At 46.9% G+C, this 23148-nt stretch overlaps 9 protein-coding genes; 4 read left to right on the plus strand and 5 right to left on the minus strand.

Moving 5' to 3' along the window:
- Positions 1 to 1164: 1164 nt before the first annotated feature.
- Positions 1165 to 2541, minus strand: FFUJ_05850 (uncharacterized protein; the record flags this gene model as incomplete). The annotated part of the gene is made up of 1 exon (XM_023579108.1): positions 1165 to 2541. The coding sequence occupies one exon, from the start codon at positions 2539 to 2541 to the stop codon at positions 1165 to 1167; it is 1377 nt and encodes a 458-aa protein (XP_023432005.1).
- A 3739-nt stretch (positions 2542 to 6280) lies between these two features.
- Positions 6281 to 7045, plus strand: FFUJ_05851 (uncharacterized protein; the record flags this gene model as incomplete). The annotated part of the gene is made up of 1 exon (XM_023579109.1): positions 6281 to 7045. The coding sequence occupies one exon, from the start codon at positions 6281 to 6283 to the stop codon at positions 7043 to 7045; it is 765 nt and encodes a 254-aa protein (XP_023432006.1).
- A 1348-nt stretch (positions 7046 to 8393) lies between these two features.
- Positions 8394 to 9818, plus strand: FFUJ_05852 (uncharacterized protein; the record flags this gene model as incomplete). Its single annotated transcript, XM_023579110.1, has 1 exon — positions 8394 to 9818. One exon carries the CDS (start codon positions 8394 to 8396, stop codon positions 9816 to 9818), a length of 1425 nt encoding a protein of 474 aa, XP_023432007.1.
- Positions 9819 to 10114: 296 nt separating this feature from the next.
- FFUJ_05853 (uncharacterized protein) lies at positions 10115 to 11314 on the minus strand (the record flags this gene model as incomplete). XM_023579111.1 has 2 exons in its annotated part: positions 10115 to 10933; positions 10985 to 11314. 2 exons carry the CDS (start codon positions 11312 to 11314, stop codon positions 10115 to 10117), a joined length of 1149 nt encoding a protein of 382 aa, XP_023432008.1.
- A 1079-nt stretch (positions 11315 to 12393) lies between these two features.
- FFUJ_05854 (uncharacterized protein) lies at positions 12394 to 12642 on the plus strand (the record flags this gene model as incomplete). XM_023579112.1 has 2 exons in its annotated part: positions 12394 to 12516; positions 12568 to 12642. The coding sequence occupies 2 exons, from the start codon at positions 12394 to 12396 to the stop codon at positions 12640 to 12642; spliced, it is 198 nt and encodes a 65-aa protein (XP_023432009.1).
- Positions 12643 to 13134: 492 nt separating this feature from the next.
- Positions 13135 to 14022, minus strand: FFUJ_05855 (related to actin cytoskeleton protein (VIP1); the record flags this gene model as incomplete). XM_023579113.1 has 2 exons in its annotated part: positions 13135 to 13888; positions 13940 to 14022. The coding sequence occupies 2 exons, from the start codon at positions 14020 to 14022 to the stop codon at positions 13135 to 13137; spliced, it is 837 nt and encodes a 278-aa protein (XP_023432010.1).
- Positions 14023 to 16036: 2014 nt separating this feature from the next.
- FFUJ_05856 (uncharacterized protein) lies at positions 16037 to 17244 on the plus strand (the record flags this gene model as incomplete). XM_023579114.1 has 2 exons in its annotated part: positions 16037 to 16290; positions 16665 to 17244. The coding sequence occupies 2 exons, from the start codon at positions 16037 to 16039 to the stop codon at positions 17242 to 17244; spliced, it is 834 nt and encodes a 277-aa protein (XP_023432011.1).
- Positions 17245 to 18184: 940 nt separating this feature from the next.
- On the minus strand, positions 18185 to 20084 carry FFUJ_05857 (uncharacterized protein; the record flags this gene model as incomplete). XM_023579115.1 has 3 exons in its annotated part: positions 18185 to 19031; positions 19084 to 19521; positions 19567 to 20084. 3 exons carry the CDS (start codon positions 20082 to 20084, stop codon positions 18185 to 18187), a joined length of 1803 nt encoding a protein of 600 aa, XP_023432012.1.
- A 497-nt stretch (positions 20085 to 20581) lies between these two features.
- On the minus strand, positions 20582 to 21779 carry FFUJ_05858 (uncharacterized protein; the record flags this gene model as incomplete). XM_023579118.1 has 7 exons in its annotated part: positions 20582 to 21078; positions 21125 to 21186; positions 21233 to 21354; positions 21410 to 21417; positions 21475 to 21511; positions 21578 to 21597; positions 21653 to 21779. The coding sequence occupies 7 exons, from the start codon at positions 21777 to 21779 to the stop codon at positions 20582 to 20584; spliced, it is 873 nt and encodes a 290-aa protein (XP_023432822.1).
- Positions 21780 to 23148: the final 1369 nt, after the last annotated feature.

Raw genomic sequence — 23148 nt, forward strand, 5'->3', positions numbered from 1 at the left:
GCAATCGACGTCCCAGCCCGTTCAAGTGAAGACATATTCCATTGCATCTGAACCGCCAATTCCGATCACCATGTGACGACTACGTATCTACAATGAAGCCTGTTGCGTATACGAATACAGAGCTGTGGAGGATGACGGGTGGAGTTGGCTTTAGTGTTACCCTGGAGGATAAGGGAGGCAAATGGTTGGATGGACTTGGTGGACAAATCACGAGGTAATTAGCTGTGTAAATATCCAATGGAAACATCAACTAACAGAAAATTCAGGGTCATGAAATGGATTACAAGTCGACCGAATATAGATCCTATCGCCATCACGTTTCTAAGCCACTAAAAGTCGCCATATTCGATAGCATCAAGTTGGGGTTTGTGGGAGGGCAGGATTCACTTTGAAACCCCTCAATCGAACGTCATGTTACCACTGTCATGTACCTTATCAAGGAGCAATACCACGATGCTGTTGGCCACGGATCTACATCCTGCTATTTCGAGACTGGTCGACGATCATCGCGAACGAATACTACTACCACCTATTTGACGCTATCTCCTCAGAGCCTAATTAAAGGGTACACCAGTTGAAGCATATCCTGCCAAAACGCTTAAGATCTTTCGCCTTCTCAACAGGAACCATGTTCTTACGGACAGGCCATATCTGGTCTGACTGACCTTCGCCCAACACGCTCCAGAACTCAATTACGCAATGAGGGAGAAGCCCTAAACAACAACACACCGACAGGCTGGAGGCGGCAAGGCCATTATGACGCCAGCTCAGAAGTGCAAGGCCAGGAAGAATGCATTTACAGAAGGCCGCATGAAATTGTGCCCCTTTCCCCTCAACCACGGCTTGGGTACCCAACCAGACAACGCCAACAACCTGCAAAGACAAGTTGTTTATTGTTGGAATGAATGCAAAGGATTCCACAAAGACAATCCGAAGGAGCATAGGTGGTGGTCGGATCTGCTATGGCCAGGCGCGAGACCATTTGTCAATGACACTTCTTCAAAGACAGAAAGAATATACGAGATTCTCTGAGCCCACAGTTACGGGAATATCCAAAAACTCGAGTTGTTGACCGATTATTGAATGCTTAAATACGGGTATCATTTTATCTAGAATAAAAGCTCTGCCATATACTTGTGCCTTTTGGCCCTCATAACCTCCACTCTATGTCATCTGAGAATCTTCCCTAACATGGTTTATCGGGAACCCGTTTGCAATAGCAGCTCCTTCCATCTGCTTCAACCACGCTGAGCCATCTCCTGCTGGCACAGGTCGATGCGCAAGATTACACTCGACAAAGATTGAATCGTCCATGTACTGCCAATCCGACACTTCAATGGCACTCTCAGAAAGTGAATCCTGAAATGGCGAGGAACTGAGTGCTGCGCAAGTCCACGCCATCTGTTGTATTATTTCTACCATGGTGTGAGTCCACGCCGATACTGTCAGCCGTATTGAGCCATCTTCGACTTCGACATGCAGCAGGCGTAGGCCAGGACATAAGAATGGGTTTTCGGTACCATCCCAAATCGACATGCCGGTGAATGAGTGACCCTCACAGCTCGACGCTGAAGCTTCTTTGACGGCGTTTTCGATACATCCCAGGAGTAGTTCGCCGCACTTGGGCCACTGCTTCACTGTATAGTCAGATACCGTGGTGTAAACACAGTCATTTGCGGTGCCGGTAATAGCCGGCAAGGAGCCCATCTTGACGAGTTGAGGATCTCCGATACCTTGAAGGGGGCCAAAGAGTTGACACTCAAATTTAAACTGGACGGCGTGGAACCCATCTCCAGGGGGTCGATAGGGGGGCTTCATGAGGATGTGCCAGAGAGCTGATTCCATGAGATGCATTTGCACATAGTGAGGTGAGATCAAGACCTCACGTATCCTTGAGATAAGATGCCTCGCAGACCTCCCTGTCGTGATGTAGGTATGTAGAGAAGCAGCAATCTCATTCGGTGTGCCTCTGGGTGAACGGGCTGGGTATTCTCTGTCCCAGTAGCTGCAGAGGAGTTGGAGAGCAACTGGCAGTTCAATGCCCCGTGCTGACTCGGACCATGTCGCAGGACGTCGTGATATACCCGGGCCAAGTTTATCAAGTAGGCATCGTGGTGCTTCTGGTCCATTGAGGATCAGTATAAGTTGACAAACAGGTCCATCGAACAATTTCTTGATTTGCTCAGTCGAGTCCGGATTCGAGTCACAATAGAAGGCCCACAGTTCGTCCCATAACATCAATGTGAACTCAGACAACAGCCGATCCACTATCCTATCAATATTGACACGAAACTTTTGCTCGGGGAGATAATAATGGGTGAGGAGTTCGTTATTCAACCCATCGGCGAGGGCAGTAGCGAAAGCAGCAACGAGAGCGCCAGCGATGAGTGGCGGTACCAAGACCTCGGCATTGCTCGGTGACTGAGCAGTTCTCGGCCGTCGACTTGGCAGCGGTGGCTTTATGATGCTCAAAATAGAAGCATCGACAATATGATCGTGTTCGTGCGTGGTGGATAACAGGGGGGGATGTGGTGGGGGCATTGTCTTGTTGCAGTCATGTCATGTCATGGATGGCATAGTCAGAGTCAAGGAAGCATTTTTAACTCAAAATTTACGGTTAAACCGCAAGAGTCTCATGTTGAAGATTCCATGACAGAGGGAGAACGGAATGGATTTGCTGGTATTCTTGGGACATGTTGTTTTCTGGGCGGAGCTGAGGCAAGTTTTTGATGGTCAAGAGCGACGATGCGTTGCGTGGCATTGCGTGGCCCCATGAGTAATTGGATTAGTCGGCTCTTACGCCGCCACCCAAAGGCCAAAGCAAAGATCCCTTGATGATTGACTTGTTTGAAGACGGAGAATATTTTTAAATTAAGCCGTTGAGTGATTATCCTCTTACGAATATGAATCCTCCTTTAAAATGGTTGATTATTCCGTGACGAAGCTCCTTTTTCTGTTCGTATTCCGTACAAGTCTCGTCGCTTGGACTCAAAATGAGCGTCGAGGCCGCGTAATGGTTCTGGATGGGGCCATCAGATCCCCCTCATCCCCCTCAAGTGATGGGCAATTAATTTGCACAAAAATCGCGCTTTCTTTATCTCTGATTGATTTGAAAAACAGCTCCTTGTAAGAATGAATGTGAAGGAGGAAGTGGAAGTTGTTCTCTCTGCCTTTTAAACATTGTCGCTTAATGAGGCAGTGCATCAACCTTGCACGTCCACTCTAAAGCCGTCGACGGGACATAGCTTATTCAACACTCTGATGACACCAACACTTTATTGAGGAGTGTAGTGATTTCCTATCTACTTTAAGCTTGTACATAGGCTTAACAATTACGATAGACTCATCTGCCCTTGTCGAGATACAGTCCACTTTTATCCTTGCCTAAACCGCCCATAGTGCCCTCACCTCTTTATCTCGAATTACACGCCTCATGCTTTCCCTCCTTGTAGGGACACGCACATACTGTCTCAATTCATGCTTCTTTTCAGTGTTCTAAACGTCAGTGCCATGGCTTCTGGTCCAAGGCAATGACTCTCATGTTTATGTCAAGCCTTTTTCTCAAATCATAATGTTTGTTAAGATTTGGATGCAGTGTTCAGAGATAGTTGGAACACGATCTATACGTTTAGTTCTTACACAAACTGTAGGTTTTCTTTTAGAGCTATTACTCGCTCAATAATCTTCCAGTTAGGAGTTCCCAAGGCGAGAGGCAGGGTGTCGGAGAGTTGAGCGGTTATGGCTACTGATAGGTTAAGATGGTAACACCTCGTCTCTGGGTGACAGCACATGATGGGCTATTCATCCACCCCGGATCATCGAGGGGATGATACACAATGCCAAGATATATGTCAGTTCTTAGTCTCATATATACCAGGTGCCATAAGTTCTCAAAAGTAAATATTCTTTCTCAGCTCATTTCTCATTCCATAATCTCGCAGTGGGAGTGCTCGGCCTTAATCGCTGCAACCGCTCATCGCCATAGTGAGCTCGGAGAAGCCTTACCACAGAGACTTCGCCAAACTCTAAGAAGAAGTTAGAATATTACTTTCACCATATGATGTTTCTGGCTACCCAGCCTTGCTAAAGACAACGGTATATCTCGTTAAATAATGATGGACATGTCACCGACATACGATTATCTATGAATCTCGACAGGTTATCTAATTCGCCATAATAAACATATCTTATATAAGTACAACGCTACCATTAGCCTAATAATTCGGGATCGTACTGTCGTGGAGAGGCACTCTGGTGTGTCCGACAATTGCAGGCATATGGGGGCTGAATCCACTATCGACTGGACGTGATTTGGACTATCGCCCTATTTGCAAATGGCCTTGTAACTGAGGAATCTCGAATCCTCGGTACGGCAATAGCTGTCATAGTCCAAGAAGAAGTTGTGTTAAACACTCGTATTCGTTGCTTCTGTTCAATAGACGGATCGACTTTGACATGACTCTCGGGGACCGTTGTGAGCATGACCTTAGTGAAGATCAGATCAGTTTCGGAGCTGGTCTTGTAAATTTAGGTCAAGAAAGAAAGAAAGATATTGAGTTATGTCTAACAGGACGGAACATGGTGACATCGGATAGGTTATTGTCTCAACTATCTGCCACTGCCACACCACTGCACACAACACATTTTTATGAGCTCTATAACTTGCACTATTCACTCATGTAGAATTCGACAGCGCTTTCACCCCCTCTGCCTCATTGCTAGTGTTTGTTATTGTTTGCACTGTACAAAACAATTGCTGCAAGATATTTGACCTTGACAAGCCTGAACAAGAACAACACAATGGGTAACTATGTAAGTCAGGTATCAAGTGCTCCATGGATTCTTGGTTATCCTGTGTGTGGAAATTGACTCTCAATATGTTCCTCAATACTAGGTGAATTGACCTGGCGACGGTATTTAGACACTATACCATTACCTAGAAGAGACTATTTTAGTTTAAAAGAAGGTGTCTATGATTATCTTGAAGGGTGCTTTGTTGAAGCTTATCATGTCTTTATTTCGGAATGAAGATGTTGATAGTGATCTTGTCTATGGCTGATGGTTCTATATTCCTTGGTCGGGCTTTTAGAACCTCAAAACTTGTAAGGACTTAGCAATGAAGCCATTAATGCCTTCTGAAGGGGATGGTTTCGGCGAGTTTCAATGCATACCTCCTATAAACCTGCCCTCTTGGTGGTCTTCAAGTATGCACCTTGCCTCGGAGGATGTTCGAGGAGGTGATATATGTCTTCCTTGCCCTACCTGGATGCTTCCCATGTCAATAGCCTTCAAGTAATTCTGCTTTCTGGATAACTAAGTGTGGCATAGGCTATGTTTTGCTTGAAGCCTAAAGATGTGTTGGCAGGTTGTTTAGGGATTTAGTGACAATTTACTTGCCCTTTGAGTGAGTTGACTGAAAAACGAAGTCCTCAGTCCTCTTGTCTTCCCCATGGGATCCGCTACCACTTATGTGTCGTTAAAGTGATTAAGTGACTTTGTGACGAAATGTGCCAGTACATAGTGGCCATCCTTCATTTGTGGATAAGCTCGAAATGATCAGATTCAAGAGAGGTGCCTGAAGCGTCACCTCAACGGGATGAAAGCTAAAAAGAAGGAATGTCACAATAAAAATTTCTTTTTTATTGATATATGCTAGGCCTATGGATACTCGTTGGCGACCAACAACTGTTGCTCCGTTTGAAGATGGGTTGTCGACCGCCTCATGGGGCTTCTCAGAGCAGCAGGTTTTATGGTCGAGCTCATATACCTTTAGCACCCCTATATATCTTTTGAAATATGGTCACATTAATTGGGAAAGTTGGGTATGATCCTGTGAGAAAAAAGGTTGACAGTTCATCCGTATGCGTTTTGCTATGCCTCAATACTCAAGAGGGTTGTTGGTCAGCTTCTTTTGATGACTTGCAGAACAATACGCAAAGATAACTCTGATTCACTTACTTTCTAAGGGCTATTTCAATGGTTTTCAGTGGTGAATAATAACAATATGCGAGTTGGGGGGTTTTCGCGTCGGGGGTTACTTCTATTGACACTGCGTGCCAGTGTGATTCACTTCACAATCATGGTATCTTTTTCTGCCTCCGAGAAAGGTATTTAAACTTCTCTTCTCCTTCATAATATTTAATTCGTGCACGAGAGCGTATGTCTCGATCTTCGGTCAGTTTTGTTCTCTTTTCATCCATTACTAGGTACCTTTGTCAGGAACTAACTATGGTCTAGACTCGTGATACGAAAGCTTCGGGAGCTCCCAGAAGATATCAAGATGGCAGAAGCCACGATTGCTCAGCAGGTTTCGGGAATGTTCGCCGAACTCAGTGCATTTCGAAAAAGCGACGTGGCACAAAAGCAAGAAATCGAGAACCTCGAAGCCCAAAGAGACTTCTACGCCAACGAGGCAGAGATGCTCAGAGACCTTCGCGTTCTGTACGAATCCAAGCTCGAACAGAAAGACTCTGAGATTTTGGGCCTGCATGTCCTCCTCGACAAGGTCAAGGTCGATGCCGATATCTGTAGAGACGATCTGAGCAAGTTGCGTAAGCAGCTCAAGGACCTGCAAGCCAAGTATGAGACAAGCCAGAAACAAATTTGCGCTGGTGAGGCCAGGTTTGCCCGTCGCAATCTCCAGGTCACCAATCTGATTTGCGCTCTGCGTCGCAAAATTTCTACCAACCGCATCTCCGTCGTTGCTCTTCGCGCTGCGTACAAGGTTATTCCAAGCTTGGAGCAGAAAGCTCGGTGTATGAGGATTCTTTCTATGGCTAGGAAGTTTCCGCACCAGACTGGTATCGAGAAGGAGATGAAGGAGTGCCTGGCGGATGCTGGACTCTTGATCTCGTTTGACAAGAATGGTGCCATGGTACTGACACGATCTGTGGAGGTTGTCAAACTACCCGTTAATGGGTATAAAGAGTTTGAGGAAAGCTTCACCATCGTCGAGAAAGATGCTAACATGACTGACGACAACACTTCCGATCAGCACCCTCAACAGAATGTCAAGAAAGATGAAGACGTTCAGATGTCTGTTTAAACGCCAGCAAACAACCGCACTACTATCATGTGCTTGCTACGATGGATCTGAGAGTATTTGGACGTCAGCACAAACCAGCTTCTGCTTACAATGCTCAATCATTTGAGTTGATGAATTGGAGTTTACGCCACAAATGAGTCATGCTTGTTCGTTTGGAACACGATTGGGGTTCACCTGTACCAAGTTGCAATACAAAACATTGAGTTCTGGTTGGTGTTTACTGCTAGCTTATTGCTTAACTACCTATACTCCCAATAAACTAGCCGCCCATACATTACAAGTCCAGAGTGAATGTGTTAGGTTCAGACAGTCTCAAGTTCCTCATGGTCTACTCTTTTTTCACTAGTTATTGCTGAAATCCATGCCGAGATTAGACTTGTTATGCAATACCCTACATAAATAACCCTGTCGATATCTTGCATCTGACTGTTACATAAACATGGTATTCTTAGTCCTCGTCTCAAATATCAGGACTGGTTTCCGCATTGTTTTTCAAACGGTCAAGGCGAACAACGCAACTGTCCGCTCTGTCTCATCAGAATTCTTAAACAAGAGTGTTTTCTCATCTGCACGTCGGCGCTGGAGCATGCCAGAAACAGTGTATCTTCATTAAAACACCACGTATTGCACTGTTTGATACGAAAGTGCTATCCTAGCGAGTCTTGTTTACATGAATCAACTACATGCAAGCTCCCGTCGTCAGGTGATAGACAAACACAATATACAACATGCTCAAAAAGTAGGTAGCCGTTTTATCTCAAAACTTTCTCCTCATTTCACTATTTCATAGGTGGGAAATATTTCTAGAGTTGAGTTATCTCTAATATCTGTATTTTTTCCTGTTGCTATCCGACGCTATCTCCGTTTACCCCAGCAACCTTGGAAGTTCAGTCTCCGACTGCAAGCCACCGCGATCACCAAATTCTCCCTCTAGAGCCGGGAGCTTTTCCAAAAAGGATGTTGTTTTATTTCAGGGGTTTACCCGAGCCTGTCGGCACAAATCTCTATGCTGTTCAGTAAAGAACTACTAGGCATTCAGAGAGTAAGAACGCCGATATCATTCTCCTGCCTCTCGGGTGCATACAGGCGGTTATATCGGTACCATGCATAAGTCTTCTGAATTTGAGCTGGAATCTGCGTCTGCATGAGTATTCCAAGCAATTCATCTGTGAATATCCGATAAGTATATTGTGGGAGGTAAGTGCAAGGACGTAGAAGGCATACTGCTTCCCTATTTATACTCATCTAATATCTCGTTCTTTCTCATATCTTGAGCCAGAATTCTAATCTGCACCAATGATATAGGTAAGTACTGTTTTAAACCCATCAATATCTTTTTCAAACCAAGATGGTCGAGTCTCCATATACCACTACCCCTCAGCTTTCTCGGTTCGGGAAGCTCCCGCCAGAGCTGACAAACATAATTATCGACCTGCTACCCCCAGACTCTCTTGTCTCTATCCGCCTCTGCTGGCCTCATCTCGACGGATTGATTCTGTCTCGTCAGTTCAAAACAATTCGACTTACATTCACTGAAACGGATATCGAGAGACTGCAGGCGATTTCATCGACTTATCCTTACTATGTCCAAGAACTTGTCTTTACGACTGCTGAAAGCCGTGACACGCATAGTGACAGATGGGGTCAAGTCTTTACAGACGGTAAATATCACGAGGATGCCAAAGACTACCGTCGCAAATTCCTGGCTTGTGTCGATTCTCTGCCCAACCTGCACACTTTTACGTCTGAGCTGGGTCCTATCAGTGAAGCTACCATAAAAGAGCATATCGACGGGCTTGTGTATGCCACATTTCCTGCTCTATGCCGCTCTTCGTCTCGAGTTACAACTTTAAGATGTCAAGACCCCCTGAACTATATGCGTTGGTTCTTGTCCAAGGTCAGAGCAACTTGGGGCCCTCCTAGAGGGATGATCAAGGCCATTCCGAGAATATGCACCGGGGATATTTGTACTTGCTGGCAAAGCAGTCCTCAACTTTCAAGGCTGAGCTCGTGTACCGCCCCGCCGTCTGGCAGAGAGACTGAATGGATATATCCCAATATCCCCTGGGAGTGGAGGACTGCCTTGCGAGGACTCACAACACTTGATCTGCAGAATGACACCGCAGGTGGTAGCTGGAATTGCTTTGAACAACTCGTTGATAGACTTGTTTACTTTCTTGAGGGAGCTGTCAACCTGCAAGAGTTGTCAGTCAGATGGAGACGGACTGATCAGATTGGATCTGCTGGCCGCCCTCTTATTCACTCCGGTTGGCAGTTGGAGCATATCTTCTGCGGAAGATGGAAAAGTCTCAAGACCGTCAAGCTCACATTCATCCAATTCACATTCTCCGCCAACCCTTTCAAGACCTTCATTCGACGGCATTCGAAAACTTTACGACACATCATGCTTCACAACTGCCGCAGCGACCCAGAAGTTATTAGGATTATCAAGTTTGCTGCTTCGTGCCCTGGTGTTAAACTTCATCGGTTCGCTGTCTTTCCAGCGCATGAGAGCCATCCAAGGGTTGAGCTCCTGGATGAGTCATATCCAGATGGGGAGCAAGTAGTTGTCGAGAAACCTCGGATTGTTCCAGAGAGTGCGGTACTCAGCTTCATCAACAGCAAGGACCCTCAGCACCTCGATCTGTTTGCCGCGTGGAAACCCCTCGAGTATGAGTATTGGGGAACTGTCGAGCAGAGGGCTGAATCGACTTCGATAAAATGGCCTCAGAATAATGGGATGGCCGTGAAGTGCAAGCAGTGTAGCGACTAGCCTGGGAATAGCTTATTCTCCATATGGCAGAGTTCATCTTGAGAGATCGCTGGGGCCACTCGGAGTCGTCAATGGCATGGACCTGGAAAACAAAGAGATGTATCAGTCAGTTGAACTGATGTTCATAGCTTCAGTAAAGAAAAGCGACACATTTTGATTCAAATAGCATTTTACGCTATTGGCATAACTCTAACCGCATCCAACGCCAATTTCTAATCGTTATTTCATGGCCGTTTGGCCTAGCATTTGTATGAGTTAATAAGAGCGGAGTGCCTCGTGAGTATCGTGCCGGGGCGTTACTGGCCCTGAGCAACTCCAGCGCTAGCAGCACTCTCTCCAACCTTGAGTTCCTCCTCGGGTACACCAACACCGACACTGGCTACACTAGCAATACTCTGTGTCGTCATGCCTCGTTCCCGCTCACCGCCTGGTCTAATGGGCAATCCCTCCCGAGGGCCTGCTATGCTGACTCCTCTAGCAGGGGTAACGCTCACGCTGGCACTGGTGCTTGCGCTTCCACTTCTAGGACGGCTTGCATCACTGGCTCTTCGTTGGCGGACCTGTCTCTCTAATTCTCTAATCCTTCGCTTGAGAACATCATTCTCTTTCTTGGCAGTCTCAAGTTCGTTTCTGTAATATGCTGTCTCTTCGTAACGCATGGTGGCAGGCATCAACCCTGGGCTTAATTGCTCGCTCACACTTCCAGGGGTTGCACCGACTGAACTCGGTGGGATCGACGTAGGTGGGGGGATTCTCTGATGCTGGAAATAGTTGGACGGATCCAGGCTGCTGTGCTGAGGTCCGGGAGAATTCGTCAGGCTCCTTCGAGAGGCGGTACTATCCTGCCGTGAGAGAGGGGTAGCCTGGGACGGACGGGGCGCATGGATTCGTGCTTCGTAGGACGATGACAGCTGTTGATTTCCAAGGCTCTGCGACGTGGTCGATGATGTTCTATGATGTCGAGCCGTGGGAATTGAGAATCCCGAGCCTGAAAGGAGAGACTGTTCGGGTACATCATGAGTTGAGTTGCCGGCAGAGGTAGAGGAGGTGTTGGAAACGACGGAGGCGTTCTGGGCAGCTCGGAGGAGGGAAAGCTCACGGGTCAAACGGTTGACCTAAAGATATTAGATGTAGCTACTGAATCGAGGTTGACATCTTGTACTCACCACGGCCTCTTGCTCTTTTTCAAGCTGGAGGTGAAGCTCAGCGGCGGTCAACGGACGAGGATGTCTTATCGGTCCAGGTCCCGGACCAACACCAGGTTCAGCTAGAATATTTGATGGAGCATTATAAGTCGGTTGCGAAGCATTCAATACAGGCGATGGAAGAGAAGGCGAATGCGACGGGTTCACCGTATTCTGGTTGGATGGGAGGATGTTGAGAGATGGCGAAGCTGGGGCCGGCGGAGTAGCCATCTGTGTTGAAGACTGGCGACGAGAAGCCGCAAGAGTATGTGGAGAGGGGGGTACTGAGTTTAAATCCGGCATGCCGGTCATGAGGTCCGTATTTTGTATGGAAAGTTGATCGTTTTCTAGGTAGGTAAGCTTGGTGGAAAAGTAAAAGTAACGCGTAGTTGAATGTTGAGGTAAGCTCTGGCGCGTTGTTCATGACCGTCACCGTCACCGTCAGTTGTCACTGACGGGGCGAGCGGGGTCCAGCGGGCCGGTCACTAGCATGGGCCCATTTGTACCGGTGTGGTAGACGCTAAAACACTGAGTGCCCCCTGAAGAGGCCCTGAAAGACTCCGACTGGCTGCGATGGCGGGGTCTTGAAAAACTGTAGGTATGAAGAGTGTTTGGTGAATGGATACTGCCTACCCTGGAGAAGATAATAATACCTTCATTTCAGGCTCCATCGCTTATGTTTCTACTAAAATCATGGTAGTAGTTAACTGGGCTATTGAACCAGTGTTATTAGATCAACCAATTGCTCATTGTGTTATTGGTGACGAGTTGGGTAAGCACTGTTTTTTAAATCGCCATTCAGTGAAGCTAACAGCATTGGCATTGCAAGCTTGAGACTTGATGCAACGAGCTTCCATGAGCAATTGAACCATGAGTTAACAGACGAAGTGATGTGAACGATTAAGAATATATGAACTGACGGATGATTATCAACCTCTCAGTGATCCTTATCAATATTTGTCACCAATAATCAACCTTACAGTAAGCATGATAAACTCCAGAAACTCCCAATACAAGAAAGTGGGGAGCTTCATATCACCAACAAGCTCTGGCAGCTTGACACCTACTGAGAACAACTTATCAGCAGCTTCTCACTGTTCCTGAATCAAAACCACAAAAGGACCGTATCTCGACCCTCTTTCAGTGAATCATTGGCTCGCATCGTTACTCCGTCAAAAAAACACCATCTCGATCTCCATCCTGCCCATGATGTAATCACCCTATGACGGCATAGAATCCCACCTTCGACGTCAACTTGCAATCATTGCTTTCCACTTCTCGTACTTATTAACCTCTTATCCTTCCTCATCTGAGACCATTCCACATTCAAACAAACTATTCAACAACTACTCAATCCCGAGCCTTTTCACATACCAAACATTACAGCAATCATGCCTGAGGGACGTCAATCACCAGCTCCTGAGCAGCAGAGCGGCCGCCAGCAGCAGGACCCTCCTGGCTCTGGTCACGGAATCAACAAGACTGATGACAAGGACCCCAAGAGCCAGCTTGAGGCAAGAAATCCGCCAATTCCAGTTTCGAACATGATGCTAACTAATCTGCAGAACCTCTCATCCAACCCCAAGGGTATCACCGACGATATTGTGGAAGAGAAATTCTCCAAGACTGAGAAGAAATAGTCAGTCAAGTCAAGACAAAAATCCCAAACGAAACAGTCTTAACATGGGAATAGAACAAACGATACCACGATGGTTATGAATTGATGGACAAGGGAATGCATAGAACTAATAAACCACGACTGAATTAGTCGCTTCATTCGAAACACTTTCTGTATCGCAATTGTAACATGTCTGTGAATGTATCTTCATTTATAGCTTATGTGCGAATGATGCTGCAACAACGTCGTTCATTTCATGAATCAAGAGATACATAGTCATTTCCATATGTTACTATTCTCAAACAATAGGCTTCTGTCACGTTTCAAGACCGATAATCACGATTAAACGTGGATGGCGGAATTCATCTCAAATTTATTGATTGTGACATGCGTAAAAGTCGTAACAATTCGTTAACTAACAGGCTGCAACAAACCATCATATGAATTTCTCATCAGAGCTCAAGAAATACCCCATTGCTTCCTCATTACTTCACGTCTCCCCAATTTTGATAGCTTAGTGCTTCTCGCCACCCTCAGGAGCGCTCACGCTGGGAACGTTGTCGGCAGAGGCGGCAGGAACTGATGTTCCTAGACTACCCTGACCAGCCTCAGGGGCGGCGGTACCGGAGGTCTTCTCCTTGCCGAAGACCTTCTCGAGACCAGCGGCCTTGTAGGCGCTTCCACCGTGCTCCTCCTTCTTGAGATCAGCAAGGCGACGAGCCTCGGCGTGCACCTCTTGAACTTGTCGGCTGCCCTCGGTGTAGAACTCGGCGATCTTCTTGCCGGTGGGTGTGTTGGAGGCCTTCTCAAAGTAAGAGCTGAGGCCGAGCCAGAGGCTGTTGGCGCGCTGGGTGATACCATAGCTCTCGTCGGTGGCCTTGGCTCGGTCGGTAGCGTGGTACTTCTGGTCGAGACCCTGGAGGGTAGAGAAGAAGCGGTTGGAGACATTGTGAGCGGCATCGAGGTCGAGGGCACGCTGGATGGCGGCGTCGCCTACGACATAACCGTGGGCAAGGTATTCGGCCAGGATGCGGGCGCGAGGCTTCTCCTCTTGGGTGATCTCATCGGAGTCGCGGTCAGCGTTCTTGGTGGCTTGGTGGACATCGTCTTCGCCGTCAGCGCCGGCGCTGGTGACCTCAAGATGGTTAGGACCGAGTTGGGTGTTGTTGAGGAGAAGAGCAGTCTTCTTGGCAGTCTCCTTCTCGAAGATAACCTCTGCGGACTTGGTCTCGCCCTCTTGGGTGACCTTGAGATCAGCGATCTTACCACTAGAGGACGTTAGCTGTGAAGCACGGAAAGTAAAGCGAGCAAGAGCTTACCAGAAGCTGAAGAAGTCCTTGATCTCGCTGTCGCTAGTGGACGAAGCGATGTTCTTGACGTTGATAGTAGAGTTGGCAGACATGATGAATGTGTGGTTGTGCGTGTTTATGGTTTGGTATGGTTAATGAGGGGTATCAAGCTTGTTGTGTTGAAGGTTGAAGGTAGCAAAGGGCAGGCAAGTGTTTTTAAGGAGTCAAGGCAAATAAGAAGCAAGAATGACGACACCGTGATAGATCGTGACGAGGCAACGAGGCAGTGGCAGTGTGAGCAGGAGCTTGTGTGGATGTGGCTCCCTCACTCCTATCCCCTCCAGCTCAGACGACTTCACTGCGGGGCAGAGAGCGACGTCATCGACGGGTGCCATGTGCGATGGCATGATGTACTTGATGAGAACTACATGACCTCACACACAATATAGGTAGCGGGACAAGTACCTTCTAGCAGCGTCATGAATTGTTGAGATTGATCTCTTGGAGAACGGACTAGAAGGAGGCTGTCAATAATTGCCCTTGCGTCGTCTCTTGTGGCGAGGTGATGAGACACTTCTCAGACCAAATCAAGTCGCAGAAGAATGATTTGCTTTCCTTCTTTCACATGTGAAGGACCCTTTTTCTTTTTTCTTTTTTGGTCTGATCGTCTTTGCATATGATCATCGAGGCTTATTTGTTACCCTCTCAACATTATGCTCATAAGCCATACAAACAACACCACGAGATTTACTGTCTACGCGTCTTGATACGCGTTAACGGAAAACTGAATATCACACGGTGGCCTTCATTCTGAGGCGTTTACCTCTGTTCCTGCTTTTGGAACTTGTAACTGTGTCATTCGGAGACGCTTCATGTGTTGGGTTTAGCATCATTAATCTGGGCGCTAATACTCTCTCTGTACAGTAGTTCCCGTTCGGTGGGCTAGGTACCGTGAGTTGCTAATTTAATCTCCCCTTGGCGTATCAAAATGCTCAAGACAACTAACGTGTGATAAGTTATGAATACACGGATACAGAGTATTTATCGACTTATCGTACTCAATTAAAGTCAACTTACACCATTGAATTCAATTGCCATTGCCAAATAATCATCTGCTCTTCAACACCGCCTTTGCTAGGTTTTAACGCCAACTCATCCGTCTCCATCCCATCACATCAACCCCTGTCCATCAAGCGCTGATGGATTTTTCCAATGCGACTTCAATTTCCCTCCTCATCAATTTGCAACAATCCTCGTTTGCGAACCTCGACTTAATGGTTCGTTCGCAGGGTAAAAGCTCATCTTATTATCATGCCATGATATCTATTCCACTATGGCCAGAATTGCCTGGCATCATATACACAACCTCATTATCACGCGACAACACCTCCTGTGATGCCTCGCCACTCTCTTTTAAACGCTTCCTCATATGGCAAAGTTGCTCCTTCAGCCCACTCTCCCGCTTCGTTAGACAAGTGTTGGGGGTCACACGCCAACTTGGCGATCGCCTCCATTGACAAGGGTCGTCATTATCCTTGCTCAGACGAAAAGACAGGCTCGTTCCCATCCTCTCAAGTGAGCAGAACGAAGGGGCAGTCTCATAAACCAGGAGAAACTCAAAGTTTCCGTGGCGCTCCGTAAACAGCCAATGTTGCAGCCAATGTTGCAGTCATATTCGTATATCTCACTGCATTAAAGTATTGATTACGGGCTCTTCATGGCGCCCCTCTCGTATTTAAACGGGATCCTTCACGGGCTTCCAGGCGGTCAAAGCGGCTCTCGCCTCCCCCAGACCGCATTGATTGAAATTTGCAACCCTAGCCCAGTCACTATCAACTTCTAACCTTGAAAGGAGCACACTATGGGCAATTGTTTCGCGCCAAGGAAACAAACTAAAAAGAACCCATATTCCCAGTTTCGTTGGCCTCACCTCTGCTGGTGATTTCACCGCTCTCGTGCTCACCTTTTCACTCTTTCAAATATCGGCTGTTTTCGCCCAGAGGAGGAGAGTAGTATACGGATATCGTTTAAAAGTTTTTGATTTCGCAGGTTGGGAAAAGTAAAGGTAATTCAATTCTTGGAGTCTCTTTGACAACTCAGCGCTAACAAAGAGGTCAGAAACCTGCCATGCCTCTCGTTCCCAGCTCCGCACCGCTGCCCAGCAGCATGACCACTATTGCTTATTTGCGCGAGCAAGAAATCCTCAACATCGTTTACATCGGTCTGCTCGTCATTGAAGTTCTTATGGTTTTGGGCGTCATCACTATGGCTCTTGTTAAGCGAGTTAAAGTCAACCACCAACTCAAAACGATACGATCAGCAACCACTTCGGCAAAATACGCTCCCTACCACTTTGCGCATGCCGACACGGAAAAGACGATGTTATGACGACCCGAAAGATGACGAGAAAAGAGATACGAAGAAGAACGATAACCTCAGATTGGCGCTTGACCACTATCGCGCACGATTACTACGATCATTGCATTTTATTCCTTTGTTCACCAACATCAACACAATATCTGCGCACTTTTTTCAGCATGACAAAGAGGAGAGGAGGCTGTTCATTATCTCGCATGGTTCCAAGGCGTAATGCGTTTGTTCACTTGCAGCGGAAGATATGACTTACGACTATTTATACCCAGACTTTCTAGTTAATGCCATTTATGCTTTACGTTGCCTTTTTATCGCCAAAACTGAAATATTGTAAAGCTGATACTAATATCGTATTCTAAACTTGGAATCTCACCAGCTGCAGTGTGGCACTCATGGATCACGAAACAACCGTCATCTTGGACTCCCCTAACATTTTTGGCGACCGACCTAAAAGTCGATGCCCACACTGCAAGTTCTACCCTAAGCATGGCAAGAATAAGGTATGCGAAGCCTGTGAGTCCTTGATGGGAAAAGACGAAATCGAAGCCTTTCTCGGAGGCGTCGAACGGAACTGGTGTGTGTATCATCTAAATCGACAAGGATTTCTATCCGGCCGCGCCGCCCTCGAGAATGCAATGCGTGCTCGATTGATTCAAGAGCAGCGATGCATACGCCTTTGTTGCGCCGGACCGAAGTTACCCATCTATGTACATTGCGAAGACTGTCGCGAGATGTTGCTCTGCAAAGGCGTACCCATCGCCGTCGCCAACAGAAAGATTTACGAGCTTCCACATTTTGATGCTTTTCCAGACTACGATGACGACTCTTTCGCAGTAAGAGTTGTTAAAAGTGAGGCGAGTGTCTACGAAAAGGACTGGAACTGGGATTGCTCGTTGGCAAAGTTTGTGCATCCCAACCGCAAGAGATTCGCAGGAAATATCAGCCCCGAGGAGATGGTTTGATGCATGCTTATATCCAAGTCAACAGAAAACTATGACTCTTTTCTAGTTATTTTACGGGCTGATTCCGTGGATGTTCCAGGCTCAAGTGACTCGTGGAGTTTTGAGGTCAAAGTTCGATCATTCAACTCAGGAGGTATAAACACATCTGCCAGTATTCTGGACCATTCATAAACTTTTAGAAGGCGTAATGTCTGAGCCGTTTTTATTAAAGAGGACAAAAGACATGGCCCGTTCGTGAACTCCTTGCTATCGCTTGACTCACTATAGACACTCATCGAGTTGTCAATTTCAATTTCTATTGGAACCAAAACATCCACATACCTGAACTAGCTTTTCGATGAATCTCCCGCTGTTTGATGTTGAATGTTTTGAGTAAACTGTCAGATATGATCTGATTATCATCAATGCACTATCTGTCAACCCCAGCCCCTATCTTTATATCGAGTTGAACAATCGCTGCGTAATCCCGACAGAATCTTGCTTTGGCTGAGAGGAGGTTCTGACAGAAATACGAGAGCTGATATTTCTTGATGGGAGTGCTTACTCTTGTATATAACGGCAAAACTTATCACTGGCTGGTAGGGTTTTAATCGTCTAGTTCAATTACAGATTTCCAGGGGCTGTGTTGTTCAACAGTGCCATAGCGCGAGTATGTCCAGTAATGTTTGAAGTGATTCAACATTGATTTTCAAGCCTTTCGTAAAACAAACAAGAAGTGTTGCGTCGATTAGTTGGGCAGTGGCCTGTCCTGTAACCCAAGCTGGGACCTATGCATTCACATGCAGTGTCGACGCACAATTTTAGGCACAGTGTTGTTCCCAGAAAGTCTAGGAATAGTATCACTGGGTTTGCCAAGTAGTCGGAGTGATGAGCATAGGCTTGCTTATGGCTTGACCGATATGAACACCGTCAAGTTTTCCGCGGAAAAGAATTGCCGTGTTCACCACACATTCTGCAGAGGATCCCATAGACTCGGGAAAAGCTGATCGAGGTAAGAAGACTCCACCATGGCAAAGCTAGAAAAGTCCAAAACCTCTTCAGCACTGGGGTCTTCAGGCGGAGTCATGGCGCGTAGCTTCTCAACGACGTCGGCATGTTGGGCCAAACAGATATCACCCAAATCCCAAGCATGCTTCTCTTTGTGTTCACGAAGAGCCGACAATAAGTCCGAGGCTATCTTCAATGAGCTGCTTTGAACTAATCCGGCTGTTGAGTTTTCTGTCTCTAGTGCGCACCGGAGAAGGAAGCTAACGGTTGTCGAAAATGCAAAAGCGCTGCTTGGCAACCAGCAATCAGCCAAATGTTCGGGCTGCAATTCCTGAGTCAAGATGAGAATGTCCTCTGCAGTTCTCCGGGCTTGCATGTAACGGTTCAGTAGGCGACTATCCCCTGTATCACGAACTCGCTTCTCAGCTTCAAGCTCGATTCTCTGCAATAGGAGTCTGACTGTCAGATATGACAGGCGAAGATTGGCAGCACCAGGAATCTTTAGGTTGTTTCCACGAATAACAACCCGTCGGATCCCGTCACTTAGAGTCTCTACCCAATTATTCAGAGCCAATTCTAGATGTGTCGTATCTGTGGTTTCATCTGAAAGGCTGAATTGGTGGACATGTCTCAGGTGTAAGTCCAGAACCTCTGTCAATCCGACTAGAGCGATATACACTGAAGCATTGAGAGCCTGCTCTGAAGAAAATCCCTCTCCACAAATGTCTTGGACGAGAGGCTGGGGCACATCGTTTAGAGTCGGAGAGATAAGCGGCGGTGTTCCATGTGAAAGACTCAACCTACCTACACGTTAGAGCTGCAAAGGGGGTTTCGTGCATGGCGTGTACGTACCATTTATCGTGAATCAACAGAGCCCACCATATCTTCATTCTGAGATTCTTCTCAGACTGCGGTATTTCCCAGGATATTGGGCTGTGGTTGAGACCCAGGGAATGTGCCATAGCGACTGAAGACGCCAACAAAACGCCATTTCCTATCAGAGAAGTCACTTCGCGACCACCTATATTCAGAATCAATGCTTCTATGGTGGATATTCCGGGAGATCTATGTATCTGGGAATAAGCTGCCTCAGTCGCAAGATTCCAGATGAAGCGCCCGTCAGGACATCGATGACGGGAAAGAATAGGAGAGCTATTCCAGAAGGTTATCGAGTGGGCGTACAGGCCACTGAGGAGCGCTGGCGATATGGCAGATTTGTTCTCTCTATATTGCTTACGGAAGTGTCCTTCGTCAAGAAGAGGAAAGCAAGAATTAGTCTTGTGAAAATAACTGAGCGACGTTAGTAGTTGTAGCCTCAATCTGTTGAAGACTCACACGTCGATAAGATCACTGGTAAAAGGCTCCAATATCTTCTCTATAAGCTGCAACCTTTCCTCTGCGAAACTGAGGTTTGAATCCAACCCAACTGGTCGTTTCTGCACAGCAGTAAACAGCACAGGTCGAGACCTATTGCTTATGGCTGGCCTGATAATCCGTGACCCTCTTGAGGCACTGGGCATGGAAGATAAGTAGTCCGACAAAACCTGGTTATCGGAAGTGACTGCTGGCCCAACTATGTGAAGATTGTGTGGTTGCTCGTCATTTGAGCCCAATGCCAAAGGTGACTCCTCGGATTGAGCGTTTTGCTGGGCCCATTCTGTGCTTCTTGGCAAAGTGGGAGAGGCGTTTGACACTTGATTCTCATGAGATGTGGTGTTTCTCGATGAACTGTTAGGCACTGAGGTTGGAGCAGATTCTACAACAGACACTGGCTGCTCGATGGTAGAATTGTCTGAAATGGATACTGCCGGGGGCCCAGTTGCCAGGCTAATCTGACGGGGATTTTTAGTCATCGACAGCCTTACTCGTCTCCGACGCCGAGGAGTTTGAGAACTTGAAGGAGACTCCGTGGGAAAGATGCAATCCGTGCGATGTGCCCGGCACATCAGACAGCAGGTGGAAGATGCCTCGGACTGGCAGCGGGACTTGCGTTTTCGGCATGGAATACAGGCCGGCCGTAGATGGGACCTGTACGGCCGTTCATTAGAAGTTCGATGTTCCATCTTGGTTTTTGGTAGCCAGAATGGAAGATGTCTTGCTGTAAGTTGATGGAGAATGCTTTCCGCGGAGTGTGCTGAAGCTGGTGTTGATAAGAGGGGTTGACTTCCCCGCGGGAAACTAACAACACAGTCCGCGTACAGTGTATATGACAGTGTTAGTTTAAGTTAAGAATGTTCTGAGGAGAACAACGGATTTCCAACGAAACGATAGACGTATTATGTGTTTTGATGAAAATGAATAGCTATATTGATAGATACTTTTGATACTAACACCTATTAATGTTAGTCGCTTAGTAACTATCGATAGCCCGGTCCGCTTTCGACGTCCCCTTATTATCTCCTTTTTCGCAGCCATCGACATGTGCTATCGAAGGTGCTGCTGAGGAATTATGTGACTCGACATCTTGAGCCATCTCGTGAGTAACCAAAATAGCACCATTGCCGTCGGTATTGTGTGGGAAAATTTCCTCCGTGCGATCATTCTTGGTATGTGCGCCGCCAATAGCGTGACTTGTCAATCCATACTTGGTGTTGCCTTTTGACTTGCTCGGTAGGTAGCTATCCTTATGGTTCTGGTTGTAGCTTCTGAGCGGGATAGATCCTCCTGTCTTCTTGGAGCCGCTCCATCCATAGCAGTTATTCGAACTTCTTCGGCAACTCGAGAGTCCCAAGGCATGGTTGAGCCATGGGACCTTTTGAATGACCTGGCGAAGACACGGGATTGTGGAACATACGACGAGAGAGGCCAACTCAACTTGAGACCATATCATGGGATCGGCAAATTCATCTGGACACTGTTAGAAGCGGCGAAGATGTTGTTTCACATGGCTAACAAGTAGCATCAGCTCCAATTCGAGTGACAAAATTGATGCGAATAATCGAAGTGGCGCAAACCCTTTCGTGGTCAGTTAAAGCTGTAACAGAAGAGAGTGACAACGTACAATAAACCAAGGGATAACATGGCAATCAAGCCCAGCCTCTTTGCCACAGGAAGATGCAACCTCCACATGGCAGGAATAGGTTGGATAAAGAGGAACAGGTCGCTACAAATGTTGAACACAAACTGTTGAGGCTTCGTCAATATACGAAACTCCATTCATGTGCTTCCCGAATCCCACTTTCGCAGCTATTTCGTGTCAGCCCGTCTCCTCCATCATGCTGAGTTGGAGTGCGCGAAGCTTACAGAGAATTGTGCATATACAGAGTCCTGTCAAGAATGCCTACCAATGCTATATTAGTGGTGTAAAGATACGCGAGACAAGGTCTTATAATCCAAGAAATATTACACATGCTGCTGTATTCAAGTCTGTTACATCGTCAGTCCCGTTGTTGCTGAGTTCTTCGAATTACTCCGGCCTTACAGTCATCTGTGCCAATCGTCTTCAGGCTGGATCTGATCCATAAGCGAGTACCAATAAACACCGTAGTAAGAGAAATGACCGTTATCGATGATGCAAGCAATGTCCCTGACAAGTCATCTCCCGCCATGACGGTATTGCGATGAGTCTTTGACTTATTCTTCTTGTCGTTGAAACGAAGGGATTCTTTGAAAGGTTTCGGGATGAAGTGTCTGTTCCTGAAAGCTCAAAGCTGCTCTTGAGATATATGAATACCTTTCACATTGCCAACGCTGCACCAAATTTGTCCAAATGAGCGAGGAGCTGGATACAAGCTCCTCTGAGAGAATGACAGACAGCTGTGCTGGGTGGAATAACAGGTAGTGGTGCCCGAGTCGCTAAGCTGCGTCCTCTCGCGTCTTGTGATTTCTGATGGAATGCAGTGACAGAAAAACGGGGAACAAGGCCGTATAAGTCGTAACTCAATCAACATTTCCGTCTCCGGGTTTGATGTCAGAGTCTTCAGAGTCAGCTTATAGTTACAAATAGGACGGTCCACGCCAAGTATCTGGCCTAGTCATGCCAGTAGCCTGCCGGGGAAGCTATCTACATGAACCGCCTGTCGAGGGACCGTTCATAGCTGCAACTAACAGGCGGTATGGCATCTGGTCACCGGTAAGGGAGACGAAAACAGTGCACGTTCACAAAGACGAGGATGATGAACCTGCTAGTCAAGATCTAAAGCAAGGCCACGTTATGATGGTGGCTATTTAAGTTTCAGCCACAAGAGCCCCGTTGGTTTTCGTACTAATACGAGCATGCCCAGAATGTCTCTTGTGGTGTCGGTCGTCACCCATGGCTCAATGGGGTTCGGTAGTGACCTATCGATGGGAAGAACCGAATGAATCTAGTCTGACAACGCAATTCTTCCAATACGCGATCGCCATGCGAGTCAGGCGCCAGGCTCAGCAACTGACAACATCACTGAAGTCTGCAACGGCCCCAACGCCATCGAAGATCATTGCCCTAAACTTCTGGAATCCCTCTTTGCATCCGATTATACAATTGCTAGTTTCCAAGCCAAGTGAATCCCCGGCATCTTCCTGGCGTCGTGTTCTGCAGGGTAATCCCGTTCCTGATTTGGTCAGCTTCCGCGGTAGTCATGTTCTTGAGTCACGGCATTTCCCTTGCTGAATATTGAGCTGCTCTATCAAAAGTTGAAGGAGATTCCGTATTAGCCACTGTAACTCATTTTCATGAAGAGTCTGTTCATAAGAACGGTAGTCCCCAGAGCATGTGATTATTCCTAGGGAACTCAAGCTTCTCGTACCAAACAAACAGTACATAACTCGTTGCTAAGATCGACGAAAGCAATCTCGATCTCCCGCTGAGGATCGTCCAAGGATATCTGGGCTAGGGGAGGAAAAGAAAACTCAGGGCCTTGATCCTAAAGGACAAGAAGACTTAAGCGATATAGCATAAGTTTATGATATCTTGGCTGAGTCTAGGATATATTTACT

Source organism: Fusarium fujikuroi, chromosome FFUJ_chr06 (assembly GCF_900079805.1).
Source record: "Fusarium fujikuroi IMI 58289 draft genome, chromosome FFUJ_chr06".
Lineage (NCBI taxonomy): Eukaryota > Fungi > Ascomycota > Sordariomycetes > Hypocreales > Nectriaceae > Fusarium > Fusarium fujikuroi.